The sequence below is a fragment of the Notechis scutatus genome, chromosome 2 (assembly GCF_049901735.1).
Source record: "Notechis scutatus isolate UNSWTSFEM ecotype Mainland chromosome 2, rNotScu1.2, whole genome shotgun sequence".
NCBI lineage: Eukaryota > Metazoa > Chordata > Lepidosauria > Squamata > Elapidae > Notechis > Notechis scutatus.
The window spans coordinates 119428468-119453922 of record NC_142010.1 but is presented as its reverse complement, the minus strand read 5'-3'; the positions used below and the strand labels follow the sequence as shown (position 1 = coordinate 119453922).

At 40.6% G+C, this 25455-nt stretch overlaps 1 protein-coding gene across 3 annotated transcripts in view; it reads left to right on the top strand.

The window, feature by feature from the left end:
* The window catches only part of TTYH2 (tweety family member 2), a 64885-nt gene that overhangs the window by 26856 nt on the left and 12574 nt on the right, over positions 1–25455 (top strand). For 2 of the 3 annotated variants that reach the window (XM_087956020.1, XM_087956019.1), the window contains exons 3-12: positions 9923–10034; positions 12582–12802; positions 16876–16971; positions 18345–18417; positions 19125–19194; positions 20961–21016; positions 22102–22194; positions 23688–23798; positions 23899–24041; positions 25011–25196. In XM_087956020.1, the coding sequence (XP_087812146.1) occupies positions 9923–10034; positions 12582–12802; positions 16876–16971; positions 18345–18417; positions 19125–19194; positions 20961–21016; positions 22102–22194; positions 23688–23798; positions 23899–24041; positions 25011–25196 (1161 nt within the window). The remainder of the gene's footprint in view (positions 1–9922; positions 10035–12581; positions 12803–16875; positions 16972–18344; positions 18418–19124; positions 19195–20960; positions 21017–22101; positions 22195–23687; positions 23799–23898; positions 24042–25010; positions 25197–25455) is intronic. The other variant, XM_026675786.2, reaches the window with a different exon arrangement.

The following is a 25455-nucleotide window of genomic DNA, read 5'->3' as shown; positions in this document are numbered from 1 at the left end:
CAGCGGTTGGAAAAGCCCTTTTTCAACTGCAGCTGTGTCGCGCAAAGCAGCTGCAGTTGAAAAAGCAAGAAATAAAGGTCAGGTAAGAGCCCGGGTAGGCCACAACAGCAGCAGACATAGAACCGGTTCTATGTCTGTTGCTCTTCGGAGCAACCGGTTCTACAGAAGTTGACAGGCCATGCCCTGTAGCGTCTCCAAGCCAATATTGCTTGTTTTTTTGTGGAAGAGTAGAGAAGAACTGCCAGGGATGCTTTCTATAATGGTCTGTAGTCTCCTGCAACATACTTCCACGTGGAAGCCTTAAAACAACGTTCTACGTGAGGAATGTAATTCAAAGCTGGCATCAATGTTTAATGAGCAGGAGATAAACATAGCCATAGCTGAGTACTCTTCTGTACAGTTCAGTTGGAGAAATGCACATCAGCGCTTAGAAAGTATAGCCTATCTGAAACAAGGAAATCATTAAAAAATAAAAGGAAAGCTGGCAAGCATGAATCATTTTTATTGGTTGAGGTATCAAGGATAGTTGAACAAGAGTCGCAAACCAAATAGCTTTCCCCCTGTATAAACTATTGCTAAGTAATTAACAATGACATTCACCGTCCTGCATTTCCTCTGTCTTCCTAAGCAACCTAGTTTTTTCCAGAACCTTTGTGCTTTTCTTTCTCTTCTGCATTTCTCCCAAGGAAACTAGAAAGTGTACGGTTACGCTGTTAAATTAGCTGCAATCGTGGTGTTTTTTTAAGTAGGAAAATTGTGAAGAAGATTAAAAAAAAACTTGCCAGCCTTTATCCTTAGACAAATCAACAGAAAACACAATATGCTTGATGTCTTCTTCTTAAAGTCTCTGTTTGAACTTTTATAATAATCTGCCGCACAATTATTAATGCATAAATAAATGGCATCACATCTCACAGTGGATATGTGCAATTATAACCATCTTGTTCATAGCAAACATATTTTCTGGGATAATTCTTTAATCAGTAGAATTGTTTAATTCATCCAATCTATTTTGAGGTTTTTTAACTATCTACACATTAGTTGTTATGGTAGTAATAAGACATTTTTGTTTTATTTTCTAATCTTTTTAGTGAGGGATTTACCTCAGGTCACTTAAAAGTGAAAAGTTGTAGAAAAGTCCTTTCTAGTATAGTACAAAAGGGCTTTTGGAATAAGGGTTCTTATTCCAAAAACACTATAGATTCATGAACTCAGCTTCACAACACCAACAGGCACCTTATAATAATAACACAATCCACATAATATAATATACCATAATCCAGGCTAGAGAAACCCCTGATCCAGAGAAAATCCTCAGGGAAAGATAAATGTAGACAGTTCAAATTTAAAATGTTTATATCATTTACATCCCAGATTTGTGCAAAAACAAGCATGCATGAAACCAGTAGTGTAAAATGTCTGAAACTCTATGCAGGTTGAAGTGCTTAATTTGCTGTGTTCATTTGCCATTTCACGGCAGTTTTGGTAGCTGAATCCTATGTAAATTATTAAAAAATAATTTGAAACTGAATTCTGATAATGTTAATAATAATTTGGGACATTGCTTATTTACTTTAAACTGTATGATTAAAGTCGTGTTCTGAAAAGGGGGAACTTCTTTGCTCATTGAAGATGAAGGGGCATATTAATCAAGCATAATATTGCACAGCGAATGCATATAAGATAACATAATTGCATATTAAATAAGTACTTGTGAATATAAATAATACTAATACAGGTGGGACTGAAATATCACTGTTGCAGTACTTGTAAAAACAGTCCAGTAAGAGCTGGGTGTACAGCTTGTGCAAAAACTGTATGCTCCAACAAATTATCTTTGAAAGAGATCTGTTCACATAGGAATTCAGTGAAACATACAATCAAACCAGAAATGCTCAAACCTTTTCATGCAGCTCTATAAAATCAAGTACCGATGCTAATGAACTGTTGGGAGCAGAGCAGAGGTGGTATTTTAGCAGGTTCTGACCAGTTCTGGAGAACCGGTAGCGGAAATTTTGAGTAGTTTGGAGAACCAGCAAATACCACCTCTGACTGGAAATTTTACAGTATCCTTCCCCCGCCACGTCCACCAAGCCACGCCCACAGAACCGGTAGTAAAAAAATGAATCCCACCACTGGAGCAGAGAGATACAAAATCAAGGTGTTAGTTATTACCTTTAAAACCTTATGTTGGATAGGGCCAGGTTACCTAGAAAACCATCTTCTCTCCATTACATCAACTTGCACCTGTTCAGTCAGGGGAGGTGTGTTGCAGATCATGTCAGCTAAAGAACTCTTACTTCCACCAGGGGTCCCCAACCCCCAGGCACAGGTCCACAGTATGCCAGAAACAGGTCTGCGCAAACAAATGAAGCCCCACCCGAGGGATGCAGGCAGCACACAAAACCACGCCCCCTCTGGTCTGCAAAAGACCCCTCCTTTCCACAGAACTGGTCCCTGGTGCCCAAAAGGTTGGGGGCCATTGACTTAGATGGATGATTTCTAATTAGCTGCCTTGGTGTGCAAATGCAAGATTATTTGCTCTTTGGCATATCCCTTAGCTACTGTAATCTGCTTCATCAGGAAATAAAAAGATGCTACCCCCAATTCTTTCAACAAGATCGTAAGAAAAAAAATTTTTGGGAAGAAGCAAAAGATATACTGTATATCCTTCTTTCTTATTACATATAGTGTGGGATAACCCCAGCCCACAACACAGTGAAACCTTTTAAGAGTAAGGTGAGGAAAGAACCAAGGAATCATTCTGCACATGCATTCCATTACCTTAGAACAAAATGGGTGCTCAAGACAGATATTTCAATCTGCAGTAAAGATGTATGACAAAATAGAGCATGTTGGTTATTCTGAATAAATGAAAATGGTATGAATTAGTGAATGTTTCTCCCCAAACAGCATCTTTTTCCTTGGAAAGAAACAGTATTACTTATCATGATTGAAGCTTTACAGGAAAAATATTTTTAACCCAAAACAATATTTTTCTGCAAATTTTCATAACTTTTTGTAACAAAAAAGAGGGTTTTTTCTCTCTCTCAGTATTTGGATGCAAGCCACTTTACAAACATTTTTAAGTAATGGGAATGAAATGAGGTTAACCATCCTCTATTGAATTAGCTGGGAAGGTCATCTGTCCCCAATTTGATTCCAAGTGTTTTGGACTTCAACTTTCATAATTCCTGGCTGGCTGGAAAGTATGGGAATTGAATCCAGAACAGCTGAACAGCTGAAATATTGTAGACCTTAGCCCTTATCTCAATTGTAAACTTACTGAGAACTGTTTAGGTTGTAAGTTGGCAAGGTCCTACATTTACCATATCCATTAACTGGCAGTGGCTTAAAAATCCTTGGACTGAAAAGTGTATGTTCTGTTTATAAGAAGACACCTGATATAGACAAGCAAATTGCCTGTGCCCTTTTTATCTATTTGCAGTGTCTGCAGTTTGTAAGATTTGTCATATGCTCAATTCTTTCCATTTTAAAAGCATCTTATGAAGGAACAGAACTGAAACCTGCCTTACGTAATGCCTATAAATGGATACAGTGGATATAAAGGCCAATGAATCCCAAAGCTGGAAGCTGATCCACAGGCAGGTTTTAGAATATTCTCTACACAAAAATAGTTTCATGGGTGAACAATCCATTGGCTACAAGTTTACTTACCCTAAAGACTACAGGTGTACCCTTGTATGTGCTAATGTACTAGGGATATGAATTGAATTGTCTTGGAACGGGTAACACCCCATTAGGAACGTAAAGCAGCTAGCCAAGAGTGCTTGAAGCAGAGGTGGTTGTGGATGAGGTGGATGAGCATTTTAGAAATGGTTCGGCTTGGGTTTTTGCTCAAAAAGCAGTGGTTCTCCTAGAAGGGGTAAGACAACATCTATTCACTCTAGATGAGTTCAAATCACCAGGACCAGATGGATTATATCCCAGAATTCTGAAGGAGCTGGCAGATAGGATGTTGGAACTACTGAACCATATCTTTTAAAGACCCTGGGAATTTACAGAGGACTGGAAAAGAGCTGGTGTGATTTCAGTCTTCCAAAAAGGAAATATATATCTCCCAAGAAACTACAGATCAATCAGCAACAGATCTGCAAACGCCTTGAAATAAGTAAAGCTATTACTGGAAAACAGATCATTCCAAACAAACCTTATTGCATTCTTTGACAGTGACTAAATTAGTGGACCATCAAAATGCTGTGGACAGTGTATACTCGGACTTCAGTAAGTCATTTGACAAAGTAGATCACAGCCTACTTCTTGGTAAAAGAAAAAAAGTGGGATAGCTTCACCACCAGATGGATTCATAACTCTCTGACCAACCAACACAACATGTAGCCTTCAATGGAACCATACCAACATGGAGGGAAGCATGCAGTGGCATACCCCAAGGTTCTCTCTTAGTCCCGGTACTCTTGATCATCTTCATAAACAATTTGGATGAAGAGATAAAAGAGGAACTCATCAAATTTGCAGACGATACCAAGCCAGAACAGGGGTGTCATACTCAAGGCCTGCAGGCTGGATCTGGCCAGCAGGGTGCTTATATCTGGCCCATATATCTGGCAACCAGCAAAGAACCAGCCCACAGTACTTTTGCCAATGAAAATGGAGTTTGGGAGGGCCGTGCACTCCGTTTCTGGCTGTGATGGCTTCTTGCAGTTCTCTGCCAGCAAAAACAGAGCTCAGGAGGGCCACATGCGGCTCTCCCAGAGTCCAATTTCACAAGCAGAGCGCTGCAGAAGGCGGTCGCAACCGAAAATGGAGCCCTGGAACACACAGCCCTCACAAGCTTTGTTTTTGTTAGCAAAACAAGCTACTAGCAAAAGTGGCATTTGATCACATGCACTGGCCATGCACCCCCAATGCCCCAAGGTCAAGCAAAACCCTGATGCGGCCCTCAATGAAACTGAGTTTGACACCCCTGCTTTAAAAGATAGACTCAAGATTCAGAAGGATCTTGACAGATGTGAACACTGAGCCCTATCTAATAAAATGAAATTCAGTGATGAGAAAAGTAAGATGTTACACTTAGGCAAGAAAAACCAAATGCACAGGTATAGAATAGGTGGTACATGACTCAACAGCAGTAACTGTGAAAGGGAACTAGGAGTCCAATTGGATAACCACTTAAGCGTGAGTCAGCAGTGTACTACAACTGCCAAAAAACCCAATGCAGTCCTAAGCTGCATCAACAGAGGGGTAATATACAGATCCTGTGGAGTGTTAGTACCGCTTCATATTGTACTAGTAAGACCACACTTGGAATACTGAGTCCAGTTTTGGTCACCACAATACAAAAAAATATGTTGAGATTCTAGAAAGAGTGCAGAGCAGAGATGAGCAACAAAAATGATTAGGATACTGGAGGATAAAATGCAGGAACTGAGTATGTCTAGTCTAAGGAAGAGAAGGCCGAGGGGTGACTTGATAGCAGTCTTCCAATGTTTTAGGAGCTGCCACAGAGAGGAAAGGGCTGTCCTATTTTCCAAAGCACCTGTGGGCAGAACAAAAAGCCATGGTTGGAAACTTATCAAAGAGAGATCCAACCTAGAACTAAAGAAAAATTCCCTGACAGTAAGAACAATTGTTCAGTGGAATGGCTTGTGTTCAAAAGTTGTGGGCGCTCCATCACTGGAGGATTTTAAGAAGAGATTGCACATCCATTTTTTTGGAATGGCATAGGGTCTCCTGCTTCAGGAGGGGGTTGGATTAGAAGACCTCCAAGGTCCCTTCTGGCTTTGTTGTATTGTTATTGTAACAGATCCAATTCAAACCTGGAACATATTTGAAATGTTTAAACCAGCCTGTTTGGCACTCAAAACAGACCTTTTCTATTCAAAGCAGAATGTTTTATATTTGATTTGATTTATATTTAATTTGAAACAGTTCGGATTAGAACCCTTTAACAGCTCTACCACCCAGTTCCCCTCAGACACTTTGGCTCTCTCTATCTCTCCCTCCCTTGTACTGCTGTCTTGAATTACTCAGAAGAAAGAGAAAGTAATGAAGCTTTTCTTCCAGCTGTTAACAGTTCGCTGATTCCTTATTACTATTACATTAACAGTTAGCTGGCAGAAATTAGATTGCTTGGTGTCACGCCATTAATGTCAGCAGAAAACCTGCAGTCCTTTGCCAAACAGTAGCCAAGTGACCATCAGGCCATCATACAGTTTTTGGGGGGACAAAACCTATACGAATCGTAGGTAATTCAAGTGCCCATTCATGATCTCTGTAAAGTAGACCATTTCTCACGTTGGCCCAATATGTCTCAGTTTCTCATCCCTTCGCTGTCCTGTTCCTTGTGAAGCATTTCAGACAATAAACTGTTCATAATTAGTATCTTTTGTACTTTCCTCACAGAATAAATGGAAAGTGGATGAAAGGAAACAACATGTGGAAATTGCTCGGAAGGGAGTAAAAAGAATATTTTGGACTGCTGTGTGGGGGTGTGAGGTTGCAATAATGAGAATTATGAAAAGGACGTTAGAGGAATAATAAAAGTTTATTAATTTTATATGCCACCCAACTCCCAGAAACTCTGGGTGGTTTACCAATGGTTAAAACCATTTAAAAACAAGGAAACAACAAAGTACAGGTAGTCCTCGAATTATGTCCAGAATTGAGCCCAAAATTTCTGCTGCTAAGCCAGACAGTTATTAAGTGAGTTTGGCCCCATTTTACGACATTTTTGGCATAGTTGTTAAGCAAATCATTGCAGTTGTTAAGTTAGCAACAAGGTTCTTAAACGATTCTGGCTTCCCCACTGACTTTATCTGTCATAAGGTTGCAAACAACCCCAGGATCAGGGGTGGGATTCTACCGGTTCTGTCCGGCTCTGTAGAACCGGTAGCTCTGAAGAGCAGCAGACATAGAACCGGTTCTATGTCTGCTGCTGTTTTGGCCCACCCACCTGCTCGGGCTCTTACCTGATCTTTATTTCCTGCCTTTTCAACCTTAGCTGCTTTGTGTGGCACAGCTGCGGTTGAAAGAGCAGGAAAAAAGGGCTTTTTCAACCGCTGCGCACCCGTGCACGATGCTGCTCAGCTGTCCAGGCAGCAAGCTGATGACGATTCACACGGGCACATAGTACGTGTCAGGCGCGCGTGCACACAAAGCGCACATGCGTGCGCAAATCGAAAAATCACCGAACTGGTAGTTACACCAGTCAGATCCCACCCCTGCCCAGGACACTGCAACCATCATAAATATTGAGTCAGTTGCCTAGCCTCTGAATTTTGATCACATAACCAAGGGGATGCTGCAATGGTCATAAGCGTGAAAAATGGTGATGTGTCACTTTTTTCAGTGATGTTGTAACTTTGAACGAACAGTAACTAAATGAATTGTTGTAAATCGAGAACTGCCTGTATGAAGAAGAATAAAGAAGTCAGAAATGTTGAAGTCAATGAGAACAAGGGAAAGGGGGATTTCCATCACCTTTGGCAAAGGCCTTGGCAAAGAGGCTGGTCTTTAGAGCCTGAAGAAATGAAGTGAAAGAGATTGTGGATGGAGGGGAAAAAAAAAGAGAATTGAGAGCAAGTTCTCCAAAAATGATGATGTGGTAATTATAATTATTGTATAATGCAGGGGTGTCAAACTCGATTTCATTGAGGGCCGCATCAAGGTTGTGTTTGACCTCGGGGGCTGGAGGGGGCATGTCCAGCTTGACGTCACTCGTGTCGGGGGCACCTGTGGTGGCCCGGGTAGGGCTGAGGAGATCCATTTTTGCTAGTAGTTCTGCTAGTGCTCTGCCAGCGAAAACAGAGCGGCCCCCCAAGCTCCATTTTCGCTGGCAGAGGCAGTGGGCCGGTCTTTTGCTGTTTCCAGGGTGGCCCCGCGGGACTTGAGTTTGACAACCCTGATATAATATATGTAGAAAGAAAAAAGCTGCAAAGAATGTTTGGTGGAAATGAGTGAGGAGGCATAAACCAGGAACCTCGAGGAGAGTAAACGTAAAAAATATTGAATTACAAACTGGGGTGAAGCTGAAGAGAATTGCGGAAGGAATGGAGGTTTATATGAAATGCGAGTGTATAAAAATGGATTTGAAACAAAAACTATAAATGGTAATATTCCAGAAAAATGGATGAAAAGGACATCATAAATGCTGTGAGTAGGTTGAAAATAATAAGGGGGCAGGTGTAACTGAAGAAATGTTAAAATAGGGATATGGTTTGCTTATGGAGTGATTATGTAGCTTGTTTGTGTAAAAGACTACATGTGTGCCTGACAATTAGAAGAATGCTGTTATTGTTCCCTTCTACAAAAAGTAGAGTGAATGTAAAAATTAGATGAAGATTAATTACTTAAATGTTCAATATTCTGATTGAAAGGATATGATAAATAAGAAAACTTAGAAAATGCAGTGTAGCTTTCTACTGGGCAGAGGGTGTGTATATATACTGTTTCTCATATTTCTCATATATTCTCAAATATTTCATAGAGTGCAATGTGCAGGATATAAGGTAGAAACCAAACTTTTAAAAACACTGTTTTGCTTTTCTGTACCAAAATAGGTCTCTCTCAATTGTTGTATCTGACAATAGTTTCACAATGCTTGTCCTTTTTTTTTTTTTTTTTTGCCACTCTTTCTATGTATAGGGCAGGCCATGAAAAATTACCTTTAAAAAATAATGTGCGTGCATAATATGTATATGAGTGTCACATAGGCATAACCATACCTCTTTACTTTTTCTTAAACATGAAAATTGTGTGTATTTAATGTATCCAAGATTCTTGAATCCATCTGGTGAAATTTAGCATCGGTAAAGATGTTTCTTAGATCAAAAAGGCTTACTAAAAAGCCACATACAAAATAGATTTCCCATGATAATAATGGCAGACTCAAAAAAATATTCCCTTTCCCTAATAGGAATATCTAGGGGGTGAGATCCGTAATTTTAAAAAGTTGTATCAAGTTAGCAAAACGAAAGGATTTCTTTGGGTCACTTTCATTATTACATTGACTGAATGGAAGTTCCAGAAAACTAGTTTCTCCATCTTTCCTTCTTTTAGCTGCTTCTAGGGATTCTCAAGGAACTTTCATGAGCTCTGTGGCATGAGGGCTTGAATTGATTGATTGATTTATAAAATTTATACGGAGGTCCTTTATGTAGTAAGTTGCTCTTAAGCTGTTAGCTCTTTTAGATATGTTTGGATAGAGAAAGGTAGATTTCTTTTCTGAAGTTCCTGTTGAATTTCCTGAAGAGTCAGATATTTGACCTGCAGGATAGGCCAATCCTTAATCCTAAATGAAAGGAGTTAATCAACTCCCATTTGCAACTATTTATAAAGGACTCAGAGAATGGTCAGAAATGATGTGCTGTTTAAAAAAAAATACAACGAAATAGTACAGTTCGTTAAGTAAACATATCAAGAATCTGAATCTGTGGAAATACTTAATCAGTTTGGCATACAGAAAGCCTTTATGGGGCTTCACAGGTCCATCAGGCCTTTATTCCCATCGCTGTTTAAAAACCAAAGCAAAATTTTGTTGTTATTTGTCAGGGAAGGGGAGAATGAACATCTAAAGGAAGAGATTCAAGCTGTCGGTTTCACAGAGTAAGAATGAGAAATATCACCTCTTTCTGGAAAGCAGTACTTTTTCCTGTTAATCCATAACCTTGTATTATCATTGAAATCTCCCCCCCCCCCATGTGTGAATGTGTGTGTGAGGGGGGGAAGAGAGAGAGACAGAGAGACCAAGACCAAGACCAAGACCAAGACCTCCTCATTATAGGAAAGATTTGAAGGACTTTTTAAAAAAATTCTCCTTTCAGCAGATGGAGCACCTTAATGATTTTCAGTCTTAACCTTGGTGATGCTGCTGCAATCAAATGACCCTGATCTGTTACTTTTTCTTTTTACTCACATTTCTGTCTTTCCTCTCTTTTTCTAGTGCGGCTGTTGGCATTGGGTTTTATGGCAACAGTGAAACCAACGATGGAATTTACCAGCTGATCTACGCCCTTGATAATGCTAATCACACCCTCTCAGGGGTTGATTCACTGGTAAGGGATCTCTTCTGAGGTAAACAACCTTAGATGGATTTTGTGGAATGCTGGAAGATGAAGCAGCTATCTGAGAATAAGATTCTATTGGCATGGTCATCCATTGGAACAGCTAATACCAAGAGGTCTACCGTTAGTTGAAGTATCTTTTCTACTTCATAGGGTTAGCTTTCCTGCTAATAACTTCTGGAAATTTTATATTGATGGGTCTAGAATCAATCAAATTACCCTCTAGGAAAGCTTGATCTTAATATTTCCGAATAAGTTTTGGATCTTTTGGATAAGAATTGTGGCCATCTCACCAGTAAGCTACTCCATAGGACAAGGATGCTACAGAATTTTCACCTTCAGGTATTTGTTGTCCATCAGTCAGAACAGAACTGGAAGAGACTCTGGAGGTGTTCTAGTCCAGCCACCTGCTCAAGCAGGAGATCCTACACCACCTCCTATAGGTCACACCTTGAAGAAACTGTTCTCCGACTAGTCTGATCAGGCTGGCAGACTTGATCAAGAAAATGCCTTATTTCATAGCCAAGTTGATAGCAATTTGTGCAGTTGTAAAATAAAGAGCAGATGAAGACAAGCCAACCTGAACAAAAAAGAAGGCCGTTGAGAAGAGTGCAGGGAAGAAAATTATATCTAAGTGGATTTGAATACCCTTTACTTAAATAAGGAATCATTACAGCTGCTGAAATTCTTTGACATGGTTTTTACAGATTTCCTGCAATCTTATCTAACTGGTTCATTCCTCTCTTGGAGGAAAAGCTGACAGTTAGTACTGGACAAAGAATGGATTCATATCAACAGTTCTACAGTCTATCATTATATTTTCCCTGAAGCTACTATCCATCTGTACTTCAGAATGGCATAATCTGAAAGAGGTGGTTGCATCATATGCTGTCTCTGTTGGATATAAGCAAGGTTTTTGGTAGTTTTTCTTTTTCCAGAAGGCACACCGGCTGCAAAAACAGAAAGTCAGAAATCTGAATCTGAGATTGGAAACTAACACTTTGGTTAGTCAGTAAAATAGACTAAATGGACTTTTGTACTATCAAGAAATGCCTTGGCTCTGATTAACTTCAGATCAATTATCTGAAGTTATTTTATTACTGTTGAAGGGAGCTGAGATCATAGTGTAAGGATTTGGGTTGAGATAACCCATGAGAACATATTGTCTGAGGAAGGATTGCTTGAAACCGAAGGGGGAGGAACACTGTTGAACAAAGAAGCATTGAGAGTGCCAAAAGGATATGAGTGAGTGGGAATGTAGCCATAGAATGATGGTGACTTAACATCCTTCTAGTTGTCTCATCCTGCTTTTGCTGCACAGCTATAGGATCCCTTTGGGATGTTCTGTTAATTTTACATATCTTTGCCAACAAACTTTATCGAAGTTTCATGTGGATCCCTGTGACATATAAAAGGAATCTGAAGGAAGAAGACATACATGGGGTCCTTGTTTCATTTATTTCATAGTTATCAAAAAATGAGATGTTCTAGTACTGTTCACTGGAAACAGTAAATTCAGTTAAAGAATAACTAAGGCCAATTGTGTACCTCACTAAATAATCAGTGCTTGTTTGACTCAGCTCAGCCCTAAATAAATACCACTAACTTTGGCTTCCTTGTCAGAGGTCACCACTTAGATGTCAGAAGTAAGTCATGCCCCACAAAAAGAAATCTGTTAAGATTGCCACTTCAACAAAATTGTTGCCTGATGATGGGGGAGGGGGGGGAAGATTTCAAAACCATTTCTCAAGAATTGAGACTCCAAACTTACAATCAGAAACAATTTTGCAAATTGAGGTAATAGTGCACTTTCTTAAAGGGGGCTGTCAAAATCAGGCAAAGAGCAAAACTTAAAAGTTGTCCAGGAAATCACAAAAATGTCCTGAAGAAATTCAGAGATATGCAGACATTTTTCAACTTGGCTAAATTTAGTGTTAATGGCTACTATCAGAGAAGCACTGAATGAAAATAGGATTCATGATAGCTTTAATATGTTGAGTGCTGTTGGTCAGTGAAGTCAACAGTCAACAGTGAGGTTTATCACAAGTTTGTCAGAAAACCCCCACATGGATGAGTCCCTAAATGTCTGGCAAAATGAACAAATATCAGAAGTAAAACTTCTGAGGGTACACAGATGCGTTCATGTCTAATAGAAACAAACACTATGCTCCACAAGAAGAACCACATTTCAGCTGTCAAGCATGGAGGTAATTTCCAAGCATCAATGTGAAAGATAGAACACCCATTGGAAGAAGTGTCTGGTTGCAGTTAATGTTACTAAAAATGACACAACTGCTTTTATCTAAGGGAGATTCCCCCCCTCCCCCCCAGGTCAATCCCTGTAGAACACAAATTTAATTCTGAGTATTTGTTGGAGATTAAAAAAAAACTTAACAGAAACGTTGAGCTCAATTGTGGTTGTAAGTCGAGGACTACCTGTATAAGTCAATGTCATTGTGATCATTCATTCCGCTTTACAAATTATTTGAAGCTATCTGCCTACTGGTTCTCATAGGCCTGCTTGTTGTCTTTTGGCAGGTCTCAGGCACTACGACACAGATGAAAATAGTTCTGGAGCAGCACGTGGCCCGCCTGAATGAGATCTTTGCAACCCACAGTGAATATGTACAAACGCTCAAATTCATGCAGCAGATGGCAGACAATATTGTGCTGCAACTGTCAGGGCTTCCTGTGTGGAGTGACGTCACCATAGACTTGTCCAAGATTGCCAATGATGTCAGCTATGTAGAATATTACAGGTAAGTCATCATAGCAAGAGACATACATTGCCAGTCAGGAGCTATTGGAGAGTGAGTGCATTTCAGCCTTCTCCAAGCTGGATGTCCTCCTTCTCATGTTCCTAACTCAGGGTGACTCTTGACTGAGAAATGCAGAAAATGAAGTCAATGTATTTAAGAGGCCCTCGGCTGGGGAAAGATTGAGGTCTCCTGTTAGAAGCTGTTTGATCTAATCTAGAAGGTCTTGAAAGTTCAAAGAGATTTTTCCTTCAGGCCTCCTAAAGCTACTGGAAAGAACAGTAGCTCCACAGTTTAATTGCTGGCTTTTCCTGGGGGAAAAAGTGTCTGCTCTGATATCCTACAGAATTATTGCCGAACAGCAGAGTAGATACCCTGTTTGTTTGTACCAATGGACTGACTCCTTAAAGTAGCACTTTGTGGATTTCATTGCACCATTACAGAGACAGGAATTCTTTCATTCATTTCCCCAGATTGTTGGGGGGAATATGCTGACTCTGTAAACCGCTTAGAAAGGGCTATAAAGCACTGTGAAGCGGTATATAAGTCTTAAGTGCTATTGCTATTTTCCCTCCCTTCCTTTTACCCCTGATGGAATGCGCCTTAGCCTAACATCTTTCAGACTTACAGCAAAATCCAGGAGGGCAGTGATTGGACAGATAGGATGAGGAGCATCATTCTGGGCAAGTGACTGGGTTTTTCCTTAATTCTTTCTTTCCCGCATGAGACAGCTTTCTTTAAAACAAAACCAAATTATGAAGGTGTATAAGACAGTGATTAAAACACGAACATTGCCACGAAATCTCTGCATCCTAGTGGCAAAGGTTCTGAATCGTGCTTATGATTTCAACTCAGGAGAGGTCCTGCTTCATCACGAAAAGTTGTATAGGCACCAACTTCAGAACGTCTCCGTTCTGATCAACATGGTTTCACTGAATATTTGTCATAAATGGAAGCAGAATTCTGACGGAACTCATGTGCACGCTTGAGTTTTAGGATATACATGGAGGGCAGGGTAAAGCTAGTGTAAGGTATCATCGAACTCTGGAAATAAACATTGTTCTGCAGCAAACAAATATGCGCTTGGTTTATTTATTTATTTATTTATTTTTATTTATTATACTGCACAAGTCAACAAGAGGGCTGTGAAAATATTTACAGACCCCTCACATCCTGGATATAAACTGTTTCAACTCCTTCCCTCAAAACGACGCTATAGAGCACTGCACACCAGAACAAATAGACACAAGAATAGTTTTTTCTTGGAAGCCATCACTCTGGTAAACAAATAATTCCCTCAACGCTGTTCAACTATTACAAAGTCTGCACTAATATCACTATTAATCTTCTCATCACTCCTTATCACCCATCCCCTCCCACTTGTGGCTGTATGACTGTAACTGTCACTTGTATCCTTATGATTTATATTCCTAGTATGGTTCCTAGTATGGTTTGATCGTTTATTGTACCCTATGACTATTATTAAGTGTTGAACCTTATGATTCTTGAGGAATGTATCTTTTCTTTTATGTACACTGAGAGCATTTGCACCAAGACAAATTCCTTGTGTATCCAATCACACTTGGCCAATAAAGAATTCTATTCTATACTATTTCATGGGCTGTGTCTCAAATTCATCCCATTTACACATCTAATGTCTATACTTAAACTAGTTTATTTTAAATAGATATACTTACTTATTTAAATTGCTCAGAGAGCAAAATGAAGCCAGAACTGCCTTGAATGCTGAAAAGTGTGTCTCCCTCCTCCCCCTTCCCTTAGTCTTTCTGAAATATCTTGGAAGTAGTGAAGTTGCACCAAAAGCTGCAGCTTGTCTATGACTAACTCTTGGCCACACGTGGAAGAATTTGAATCGGATTCCAGTTAAGGTTAAGGCATTAACTAAAATAGAAGCACAAATACAGATCTTGTCTCTTCTACTTTGTCTGTAATACTATTGAAGCAGACAGCCTCTGTGAATAAATCTGTAAGAAAATAGTACTTGCAATTAAAAAAAGAAAACCTTTGGCAAAAATACAGAAAGACAACTCTGGTTCATGGGCTCCAGGAATGAGCTACATGGATTACAAGGCAGTTGCATGCATATGCAAGCACAAAACACACCGAGCATTGTGCAAACTGCATTATATTGCAAGTGGGAGCGAATCCTTACTGACCAGGAGGCACTTTTAACATTAGCAAGCCAGATAACCACTAAATAGGATTATATCCAGACATATATATTGCATTTTCTTAGCCGGTGTAAATGGTTCAATTTACATTGATTTACACATTCCTGAAATTTCATCATGCATTTCCAACACATCTACAGCTCAAGTTTTTAAAAACGGGCTCTCAAAAATCACCACCTTCTATAACACACAGGCTCTAGAATATAATAGAATACTAGTTTAAAACTCTGTGCTATTGAATTGTTCTACTCATGTCTCGTGAAAGCCTTGTTTTCATAGAAACGCCTGCATGAAAAAGCATCCTAGATTAGACCCTCGGATTGTTTGGGGAGAGCCTCTCTTATGCAGGAGGTTAAAAAAAAAAAAATCACTTATCCCACCCCAGTCTAGGTGGGACTGCAGGCAAACTGCATTAGGCCAGCTCTTGGAATACCCTGAGAACATTTGAAAGTATTATTTTTGAGAAATAAAACCTTATAAGATAAAGGCATAAAGTCCCCATATCCTCTCTTGCCCTTCTGTTTATTCCTTGCTTGGCTCATTCCTCTTGCCCCTCCCCCCAATTAGCTTTGTAGCTACCCGCAATGCTTTCTCCTGCCCAGTATTTGTCCATTGTGATTTTGAAAGGAAAGTACAGGTAGTCCTCGACTTATGACCACAACTGAGCCCAAATTTTCTGTTGCTAAGTGAAACATTCATTAAGTGAGTTTGCCCCCCATTTTACAACCTTTCTTGCCGCAGTTGTTTGGTGAATCACTGCAGTGGTTAAGTTAGTCAGACGGTTGTTGAAGTGAATCTGACTTCCCCATTGATTTTGCATGTCAGAAGGTCACAAAAGGGGATCCCGTGACTCCTGGGGACACTGCAACAGTCATAAATAGGAGTCAATTGCGAGGGATCTGAATTTTGATCACATGACCATGGGGATGCTACTACAGTTGTAAGTTTGAAAACTGGTCATAAGTCACTTTTTTCCGCTCCGTTGTAACTTCGAACGGTCACTTAAACGAATGGTTGTAAGTCGATTACTACCTGCAACTGCCTGCCCGTTAGCTTCAAAGTAAGTGTCGCTTATTCCAGTGGTGGGATTCAAATTGTTTTACCACCGGTTCAGTGGGCATGGTTTGATGGGTGTGTGCATGCGCAGAGGCTTTCCTACTGACCTTCTCCTGCACTCCTGCACTCTCCCTGTGTCTTCAACAGCTGACGCTCGGCAATCCACTGTGCCACGCAATGCACCTGAGCGTCAAAAGCATGAAATAAAGGTCAGTATGGAGCCGGGGGCGGTGGGTGGGCCCAGCAGCTGATTGTCGGAGCGAATCGGTTCGCTTCCAGATGATCTTCGGAGCTACCAGTTCCACCAAACCAGTAGAGTCCCACCCCTGGCTTATTCCCAGGGAAGTATGATTGCACTGCAGAAGTCTCAGTTTCTCGAATCTGTTTGAATCTGCTAGCCGTAAATGTCTCCCTTTGCATTTGAACGTCCCTTGGATAATGTCTTCCTTTCAATTTCAGCAGTCTGTCTCCAAGTCTCTAGAGCAGGGGTCTCCAACCGTGGCAACTTTTAAGACTTGTGGACTTCAACTCCCAGAACTCATCTGCTGAGGAATTCTGGGTTTTGAAGTCCACAAGTCTTAAAGTTGCCAAGGTTGGAGGCCCCTGCTCTAGAGGAGGAGTTTGCCCTTCACAAACTTGCATAATGTGTAGAAATGCCATGTTGTTGTTGTTGTTCCAGGGTTCTGCGGAGGTGTTGCCCCCACAGAAAGCCTAAGAACAGTGTCCTGCTTCAATCTCACCATCCTTCCTCCTACCAAGTTGCTCCAGGGATGAATGAGTTACCCAAGTATTCTCTCTCTCTCTCTCTCTCTCTCGTTTTTTCTCCAGATGGCTTTCTTACCTCTTGCTGTTCATTTTGGACTTGGTGATTTGCCTTATTGCCTGCCTGGGGCTGACTAAGCACGCCAGATGTCTGCTTATTATGTGAGTACACAAAGTCGTTCCACAAGAGAGGCAGGAAGACAAGGTATCTTTCACAGCCATGCGCAAGGTGCTCAAATTTTTCATGCCGTCTGATGATCTTGGACACTCTTGGAGAGAGTCCTCCCTGAAGAAAAACCACTTGGCAAAGGTCTCCGCTTGTGGGATTTAAGGAGGGTTTCGTAGAATTGGTATGCTCACGTGGAAGGGATCGAAGAGTTCCATGTTCCATGCATTCTACTGTACCTATCACAACTCTACCCAAGTACACCAACCAGCAATTTTCCATCTGAATTTTAGAAACTGTTTCCAGAATGTACTGTAGTTGTGATATAGGATGTGTTAGACTAGCTTTCTCTTTTCCTCCTGTGAGTGTTCCTTTGCATTAGAGCAGGGGTGTCAAACTCATGCCGTCAAGGGACTTTTTTCCCCTTCACTAAACCGGGCATGGGCCTGGCCAGCACGTGACACATCCAGTCCATGGGCCAGGGGTTTGACAGCCCTGCATTAGGGTGACCGCACAAGAACAAGAAAATACAACAAAATAAAAAGACAGAATAAAGGATTATAGTTTTCAGCAGGAATTGATAGTCTTACCGTAGATAGCTGCTTTCTTTTATGGCACAGCTGTTCTAGCATACCACCAGCCCAAGTCTGCAAAAACTAATACTTTTTCTTGTGTTTGAAGATAATTCTTCAAATGTTACCTCCCACTCCATATGCAGCATATTGCTTTTTCCAGTCAGTCTGGAAAAGAACACAAATTCAATATGAAGCTACCAGAATTGTAAGTTAGAGGAAACTGGTTTCTTGGATATCTGTTCTAGCATTGGTTTGAAACATATCTTTTCTGGTACAGGCATCTGTCTGTCTGTCTGTCTGTCTGTCTGTCTGTCTCTCTCTCTCTCTCTCTCTCTCTGTCTCTGTCTCTCTGTCTCTGTCTCTGTCTCTCTCTCTCTCTCTCTGTGTGTGTGTGTGTGTGTGGGAGGGAAGGAGGGAGGGAGGGGGAGAGAGAGCTCTGTGTCCAGGATAGATTTTAGTAAGACTGGAAACTGATCTGGATCAAAATATCCAGGACAATCATGCATTTCATCAGTTTGTGCAAACAAATTAATTGGAACTGGATTCCAGGTGGTTAAATTCAATTCCCACACGCACCATTTGATTTATAGGTAATATTCCTCGTGCATCTGGCTATGCTCTGCATCTTTGTGATAGGCATAATCAAGACTTGTCTAGAAGATGCTATAGGAGTAAGAACAGTAGTAACGTAAGCCTCTATCCTGTTACAGCTCTCAGACCAGTGGTGCAGAGTCTTGCTGTCACCTTTCTGAAGTCTCCTTTTTATTCTTTGTCATTTATTTTTTTGCCCACAGGATGCTGTGCTGTGGACTTTTCACACTTTGTCTCAGCTGGGCTTCCTTTGCAGCAGATGTTTCAGCAGCAGTGGTAAGCCCAATGCTTGAACTCGAGCTTTCTGTCTCTTTAACGTCAAACTGTGGTTGTTTTAAGGGCTCATTGTTTACTGTGATGCCTTAGGTCCTGGTCTCACTGACCACCGGAGACCATCCAATTGTTCTTTCCAACTTTCTGACAGGTTAAAGTCCTGTTCATTTGGGGAGGCGCATTTTGCTCTTCCTTGCCTTGCTTCCTGCAGCATTTCCTGCTTTTGTGTTTCCAGAATCACACCTTATCATAGCACAATGCACACTTAGCAGGAGGAATTTTGAGCAAGAAGGAGATTGGTTATTTAAAATGAGCAGAAGTTATCTTGAAGGTGTTTTGCTTGGTTGCCTGTCTGGAAAATTAATTTGCCATGTACCTTCATCATTGCCAATCTCATAAAATGCTCGACTTGTAAGTTGGTGGCACTTCTGCCAAGATTTCAAGGTGAGCCAGGAAGAGATTAAATGATTTTCTTTCTGCTGTTTACAAACTTTGCTAATTCTAATTTTTTGACAATTGGGAATATCAGAAAGTAATTTTCATCTAAGCATGAGATATTTAACAGTTATCACAGCCTTCTTATTGCTCTGGTTTCTTTGTTATCCGAGAAGGCTACTTTTATGAACACATTAATTTTGATCTTCTTTTTAAAAATCTGTAATAAAAATTATTCAAAATAAATACATAAATATTTTTTTTGCTTCTTATAGGGTACCAGTGACTTTTGCGTGTCCCCAGATAAATTCATTGTGAATATGACAAAAAGTGACCTCAGTGCAGGTAAAAATATTGCTTTTGCCATCATTTGAGTAGTGGAGGGAAAACCCTGAAGTGACAGTTGACTGAAGAAAAATAAAATGTGATGTAGATTTAGGCCCAGCCCTGCATACAGTACATAAATATCACTATACAAAATCCAGAGATTTAAGATACCTCACTTGAATTCAGTGATAATGTGAATATCTATGTAGAGAGTGCTCAGAATCTTGATTGTGCTTTTCCAATCCACTTTGTGACTGGGAATGAAGGGTTAAAACAACAAGGAGCACACAAATAGATCCTAGAGCACCGGTGGCTAACCTTTTTGGGCTCCTATGCCAAAAATTGTGTGCGTGGTTGCACATTTGTGCTCGCATGCCAGCACCCAGAAGGCAATGCACACACCCCTATGCCCACTACGCATGCGCGCGCAATCCCCCACATGCCCCACGCCGCCCCCTTACCTGCATTGCATCTCACAGCTGATTTTCGGCTGGTTTGAGGCCTTTTTCGGCCTCCCAAAGGCTTGAGGAAGGTTTCTGCAGGCTTTGCAGGTCGAAAACTAGCCCCGTTTTGTCACTTCCTGTTTTTCCGAAAATACCAGAAGTGACAAAACGGGGCTAGTTTTCGGCTTGCAAAGCTTGCAGAAGCCTTCCTCAAGCCTTTGGGAGGCCGAAAAAGGCCTCGAACCGGCTGAAAATCAGCTGTGGGGTACGCAATACACAGTGAGGTAAGTTTGCCTGCAGCTCATGTGCCGGCACAAATGGCTCTGTGTGCCACCTTCACCATCACAGTCCTAGAGAGGCCTCTTTGGTTGGGCCATTCTAAAATTTATTTCTGATTTGGTAGCATGGAAAGATCATAGAATCAAAAAGTTAGAAGGGAGCTCTTCTGGTCAAACCTGAACAGTCCATTAACTGGCATCTTATGGGAACACTGACCAAGTGGAGTTAATTTACCCCATTCTGCTTCTGCATTAAATGATCCTCCCCAATCAGTTTAACATATCCTCTGAACAGAGGCAGTAAGAGAATACTCCTGGCTATAGAATCTGTGCCAAAATATCCCTTTTGTTAATGTTTGCCGAAGTTCTGAGATTTTTTTTCTTAAGCTAGGAAATTCAGATTTCATTTTATTTCCTTTTATTAAGGTAGAACCACGGCTTAGCAGTTGTTCCAGCTTGTTTTGAAGGCTCCACGAGAGAGGAAAGATTAAGCAAGTTTAGTAAGGATAGGAGATTATGTGAAGTGACCATTTGCTAATTAACCTTGGCATTTGCTTTGTCTCTTCACATGCTAAGGCAGAACTTCAGATTAGGAGGGGAGATTGGTTTGGAAGAATCAGCGAGGAAGGGTTAAGTAGGGATAAAGATTTGGTAAACCAATCATTTAGTAGTTACCCTTGGCAGTTGCTTTTATACTAATAGATGGGCCGTATTTATGAGATATGGTGTAAGATGTAGCTTTATGAATGAAAGCTGAAGTTTTTCCAAAGTAATACATTCATGGCAGGCTATGATTTATGTGACACATGAAAATAGATATACTCAAATATTGCTTCTCATTCTGCTCATGGTCTGGCAAAACCTTCAGATACAGAGTTTTCTGCAGCATTATTTTTTCAACATACATTAGACAGTGCCAGCATTGTAAACTGAGACACTCTATACATTGCTTTCTCAACTGGTGCTGAGCATTGCTGACTCAGTGTGGCTTAGAAGAAGTTGCTAAAAGTGTCACAGTTTAACTAATAACTAATGCTCCTCCTCTTGCACTTTGCTTTTGTAGAAATCGTACAGTACTACCTGTATTGTAGACAGAGTCTGACCAACCCCTTTCAACAGGTAAGAACTTGCTTGCCTCTGTACACCATTGGCAAAGGATCCCCCAATAGCTGTGAAAAGAGAAACCTGGTTCTTTATTCCAAGAATTGGTTTGCTTTCAGTGATAGGGCAGGGAAAATTGGTGAGCATTACTCTCCACAAAAATAGCAATAGCAATAGCTTTACAGCACTCTTTACAGTACTCTCTGGTCTGTTTACAATCTAGAAGCATCATTTGCTTATTGCCCCCAACAAACTGGGTCCTCATTTTACTTACTGACCTTGGAAGGCTGAGTTAACCTTGAGCCGGTCAGGATCAAACTTTTGGTGTGTGGGCAGAGTTTGCCTGCAATACTGCATTCCAACCACTGCACCACAGGGCTCTCCCCAGGGAAGGAAACATCCTTATCTGAACATGTTGGTTAGTTTGGAAGATCCAGCCTTGATGTCTCCTTACTCAATCTGCAGCTATGGTTTCTATAATCTCACTAAGTCCTGGAAAAAGTTCTCTACATAGAAGGTATTGATTATGAGATGGAGATAAGAGACCCATTTAGTTCACTGCATTTCCAGGGGGAGAAAGCTTTCTGATATTTTGAATATCGATGTAAACGAGTGTGGACTGACTCCTAGGTGTTGAAAGAGGATAGAAATTAATCTGTTTACAGGAAATCCTTGACTTACAAACATTAATTTAGTGATCATTCAAATTTACAACAGCAATGAAAAAAGTGACTTACGATAATTTATCACACTTAACAACCATTGCAGCATCCTGTGGTCAAATGATCAAAATTCAGACTCTGGGCAACTGGCATGTATTTACTGATGGTTGCCATATGATCCCAGGGCCATATGTTCACCTTTTGCAACCTTCTGACAAGCAAAGTCAATGGAGAAGCCAGATTCACTTGAAGCTGTGAATCACTAATTTAACAACTGCAGCGATCCACTTGATATTTCTGGCAAGAAAAGTTGCAAAATTCACATACCAATGAATTTTGGGCTCAATTGTGGTTGTAAATCAAGGATTATCTCTACTGCAAGTGAAGTTTTATGTAGAAAAAAATGGCTAATACTTTGCATGATGTGTTCCTTATTTGTAGACCCTGACTATTTATCAGCGCTCTCTCACAACTATGCAGATCCAAATTCAGGGTCTTGTGCAGTTTGCAGTGCCTTTTTTCCCTACAGCCAAAGTAAGTTGCACAATGTTGTCTTTTCCTATGGAAGCAGGCAAGGTTCTTTGATGGAAGCTTCTGAGTTACATATATTTAGAAGTGGGTCACACCTGCTGCTTTCAGAAACAGTATTTGACAAATACAAAATATGAGCACATATTTAACCAGGGAAATGTTAAATATTCTTATGAACTACCTGAAGGTAAAACAAGCAGCAGAAAAATCATAGTTTATGGTTGACAGGACATAGATGCCATGACCATACAGTAGCAGAGGTAGAAGTCTAGGATCCTCTGTAATCATAGTCTTCACTGGTTCGGTGTCTCCAGATAATTCTATGAGTTTTATTCCCAACATATCCAGAGAATATAAAGTTGGACAGAATACTGTAGCGACTGGAAGCCATTTTAACAGATGGAGTGAAATTTTATATGAACAGAAAAGAGTTAGTAATTGGGAGCTCTGTACATTTCAGATGTAGATGAAATTTCAAAGCCTTCTTCAGCTAGATAAAGAAGCCAGTTGCTTAACAAATCGGTTTTGGACAGGAAATGCCATTCAACATTCTGTATAACATGGATGAGCAACCTGCAAACTGTAGCAAAGGCTTATGATAGTTGGAGTCGAACAACATATGCATGGTCACTTTTTGTCTGCCATGTGAAATGAAGTGTAATATTGGCTTCAGAGGGTAGGTGGGTCTGTCCCCATAGGCTCCTCACGTATCTGAGAAAGATGTCCTAGGGCATTGTGGGAGATGGTAAGCAAGGGATGAAGCCATTGGTTTATCTGAGAAGCTCCAAGGTCCAGATGTGAAAGTTGTGAGAAGAAACTATTTCAAAGAGACTCCAAATTAATAATTTACTGTGACTGTGGCTGATGGTTTTCAAAAAAAAAAAAAAGTTATCTCAGACTAACATAGATATCTTTCTGAAAATTAGGTTGTCCTTGCTTTCTCAGTTTTGCCAACTCCACAGGCTTCGGCATGCATGCCCTTGAGCTTCCATATGGAGCTTTAGCAAAAGTACCTGAAATCAAACAATGCCTCAATGCATAAGTGAGATGACTTTCTGTGTATATATTGCCCGCAGATGAACAATAAGGTACTTCTGTTTGACTTTCTTTTAGCGTTTAAATCAAATGAGAGAGACTCCCCGGTAATAGCAAATAGCAGTACCAAGAGAAGCCATTTTCTTCTTCATGAGGTTTTGTAAAACCATTATAGTTCTAAAGTTATCCCTGTTTCTATAAAACCAGTGTTGGGCAACTGTTAAAGTAAGATCAGAAGGACAACGGTTCCAATTTGGAGTCAGCCAAAAAAAAGTCACTGGGCCATTCACCATCTCTCCACCCAATTTGACATCACAAGATAAAATCAGAGAGGCAGTACTGTGTAGGCCAGCCAGGAAGGATCTATTCACAGTGATGGCCACAGCCACAGTGATGGCTGGACAGTCATTCTAGGCATGTGAACGCTTTTCCAATAGAATATATGCCCCCTTCTCTGACAGCTTTTGCCCTTGCTGCAGAAAGACCTGCTTGATATACAGAAGTTACTGAACTACTCTGAAATCAACCTCCATCAGCTGACTGCTATGCTGGACTGCCGAGGCCTTCACAAAGTAAGCAGCATAAGGCACAAAGGTGCTTTGGGGACAAAGGTGTTTATAGCACAGGAGCAAAACGCTTCCTTTCCCCCCCCTCCCCTTCCTTTCACTAAAGGATTACCTGGATGCCTTGGTTGGGATCTGCTACGATGGGGTGGAAGGCTTGCTCTACCTCACCCTCTTCTCTCTGATGGCTGCTGTCTCCTTCTCCACCATCATATGTGCCATGCCTCGAGCCTGGAAACATTTAGTTAGCAGGTAAAACAGAATAAGTTTCCCAGGGATACCACGAAGTCAAAATAACCTTGCTGATGACAGAGGGGTGTTTTGAAAAAGGGATGAATAAAATAAAAACGGGTGATTTTTCTGCAACAACTAGAACATCAGTCTGATTTCTCCTTCAGTAAAGTTGCAGATTTATGAGCTGATCTTCAGAGTAAGAGCTATGCATGTTGAAGAACTTACAGGAGCATTCTAGAGACTACGCAGTGGGAGATATTGACTAAATAGCACAGCATAAGGTTATTTAGTAACATTATGGCCACTTAATGTCACTTAACAGAATGCATTCATCAATTGTTGAATAGTAATCTCTCATGTCTTTCAGGGTTTCTCACATTCACCCTTAAGTTGCTGAGAGAGGATGGAGAGAAGAGTAAGAGGGGGAGAGAATCAGACAATTCATCTATGAGAGAGAAAAACACAACAAAAGAATATTCCCCCCATTATCTAGCATCACATATAGGCATTCTCTAGCATTCCTTAGTTTTAAGCTCCCTAGGGTCACTCGACAATGAGATGGGTGGCATATAAATTTAATACATAATACATTCCTGATCATCAAAATAATCAATTTTGTATAACTTTATAGATTCGTTCTTCTTTCATTATCTAAAAATAGTGAAAGAAGCACAACCAGTTCTTTCTGCCTTTTTTTCCTGTCTCCTGATTAATACTGGTATATGAACTGTCCCTTAGGGTTGGGTTTTCTGCAATGGAACAAAAGCTCTCCTTTTTTTCAGATACTATGGTTCCTTTCCTGGTCTCTGCTAACATTACAAAAGAAACCTTGGAATTAAGGGATACTTTAAGCAACTGAAATACCTGATCCCTCCAGGAATGAGTGTTACATCTTCTCATTTGCCACTCCGTCCATAACCATTCCCTGCTTTCGGATTTGATTTGATTTTCTAAGATGGACTAGTTTGTTTGTTTTTTTCCTTCTAGGGATCGGGATTATGATGACATAGACGAAGAAGACCCTTTCAACCCACAGGCTCGACGTATTGCTGCCCACAATCCCAACCGTGGGCAACTCCGTAGTTTCTGTAGCTACAGTAGCAGCCTGGGCAGTCAGACAAGCCTTCAGCCTCCTGCCCAGACCATCTCCAACGCACCAGTGTCTGAGTACATGTAAGTTTGCATGGAATTAGTAGAAGATGCAGAAGTTAAGCAGTAATCAGTACCTAAGCCCACATCCTCTCCTGTGAGGTTTTCAAGGTGGCAACAGAGATAGCCTCTGCTATTTGGTGTTCTGCACTTTAACTTACAATACTCTCTGGTACTGTCTGGTCCTGTTCAGATTTGTGCTGCTTTTTGTTGTTGCTTCCATCATTCCATCTTTCTCTTAAAGCCATTATGTTTTCCCATTTTGCCAACCTCATAGCTGTCA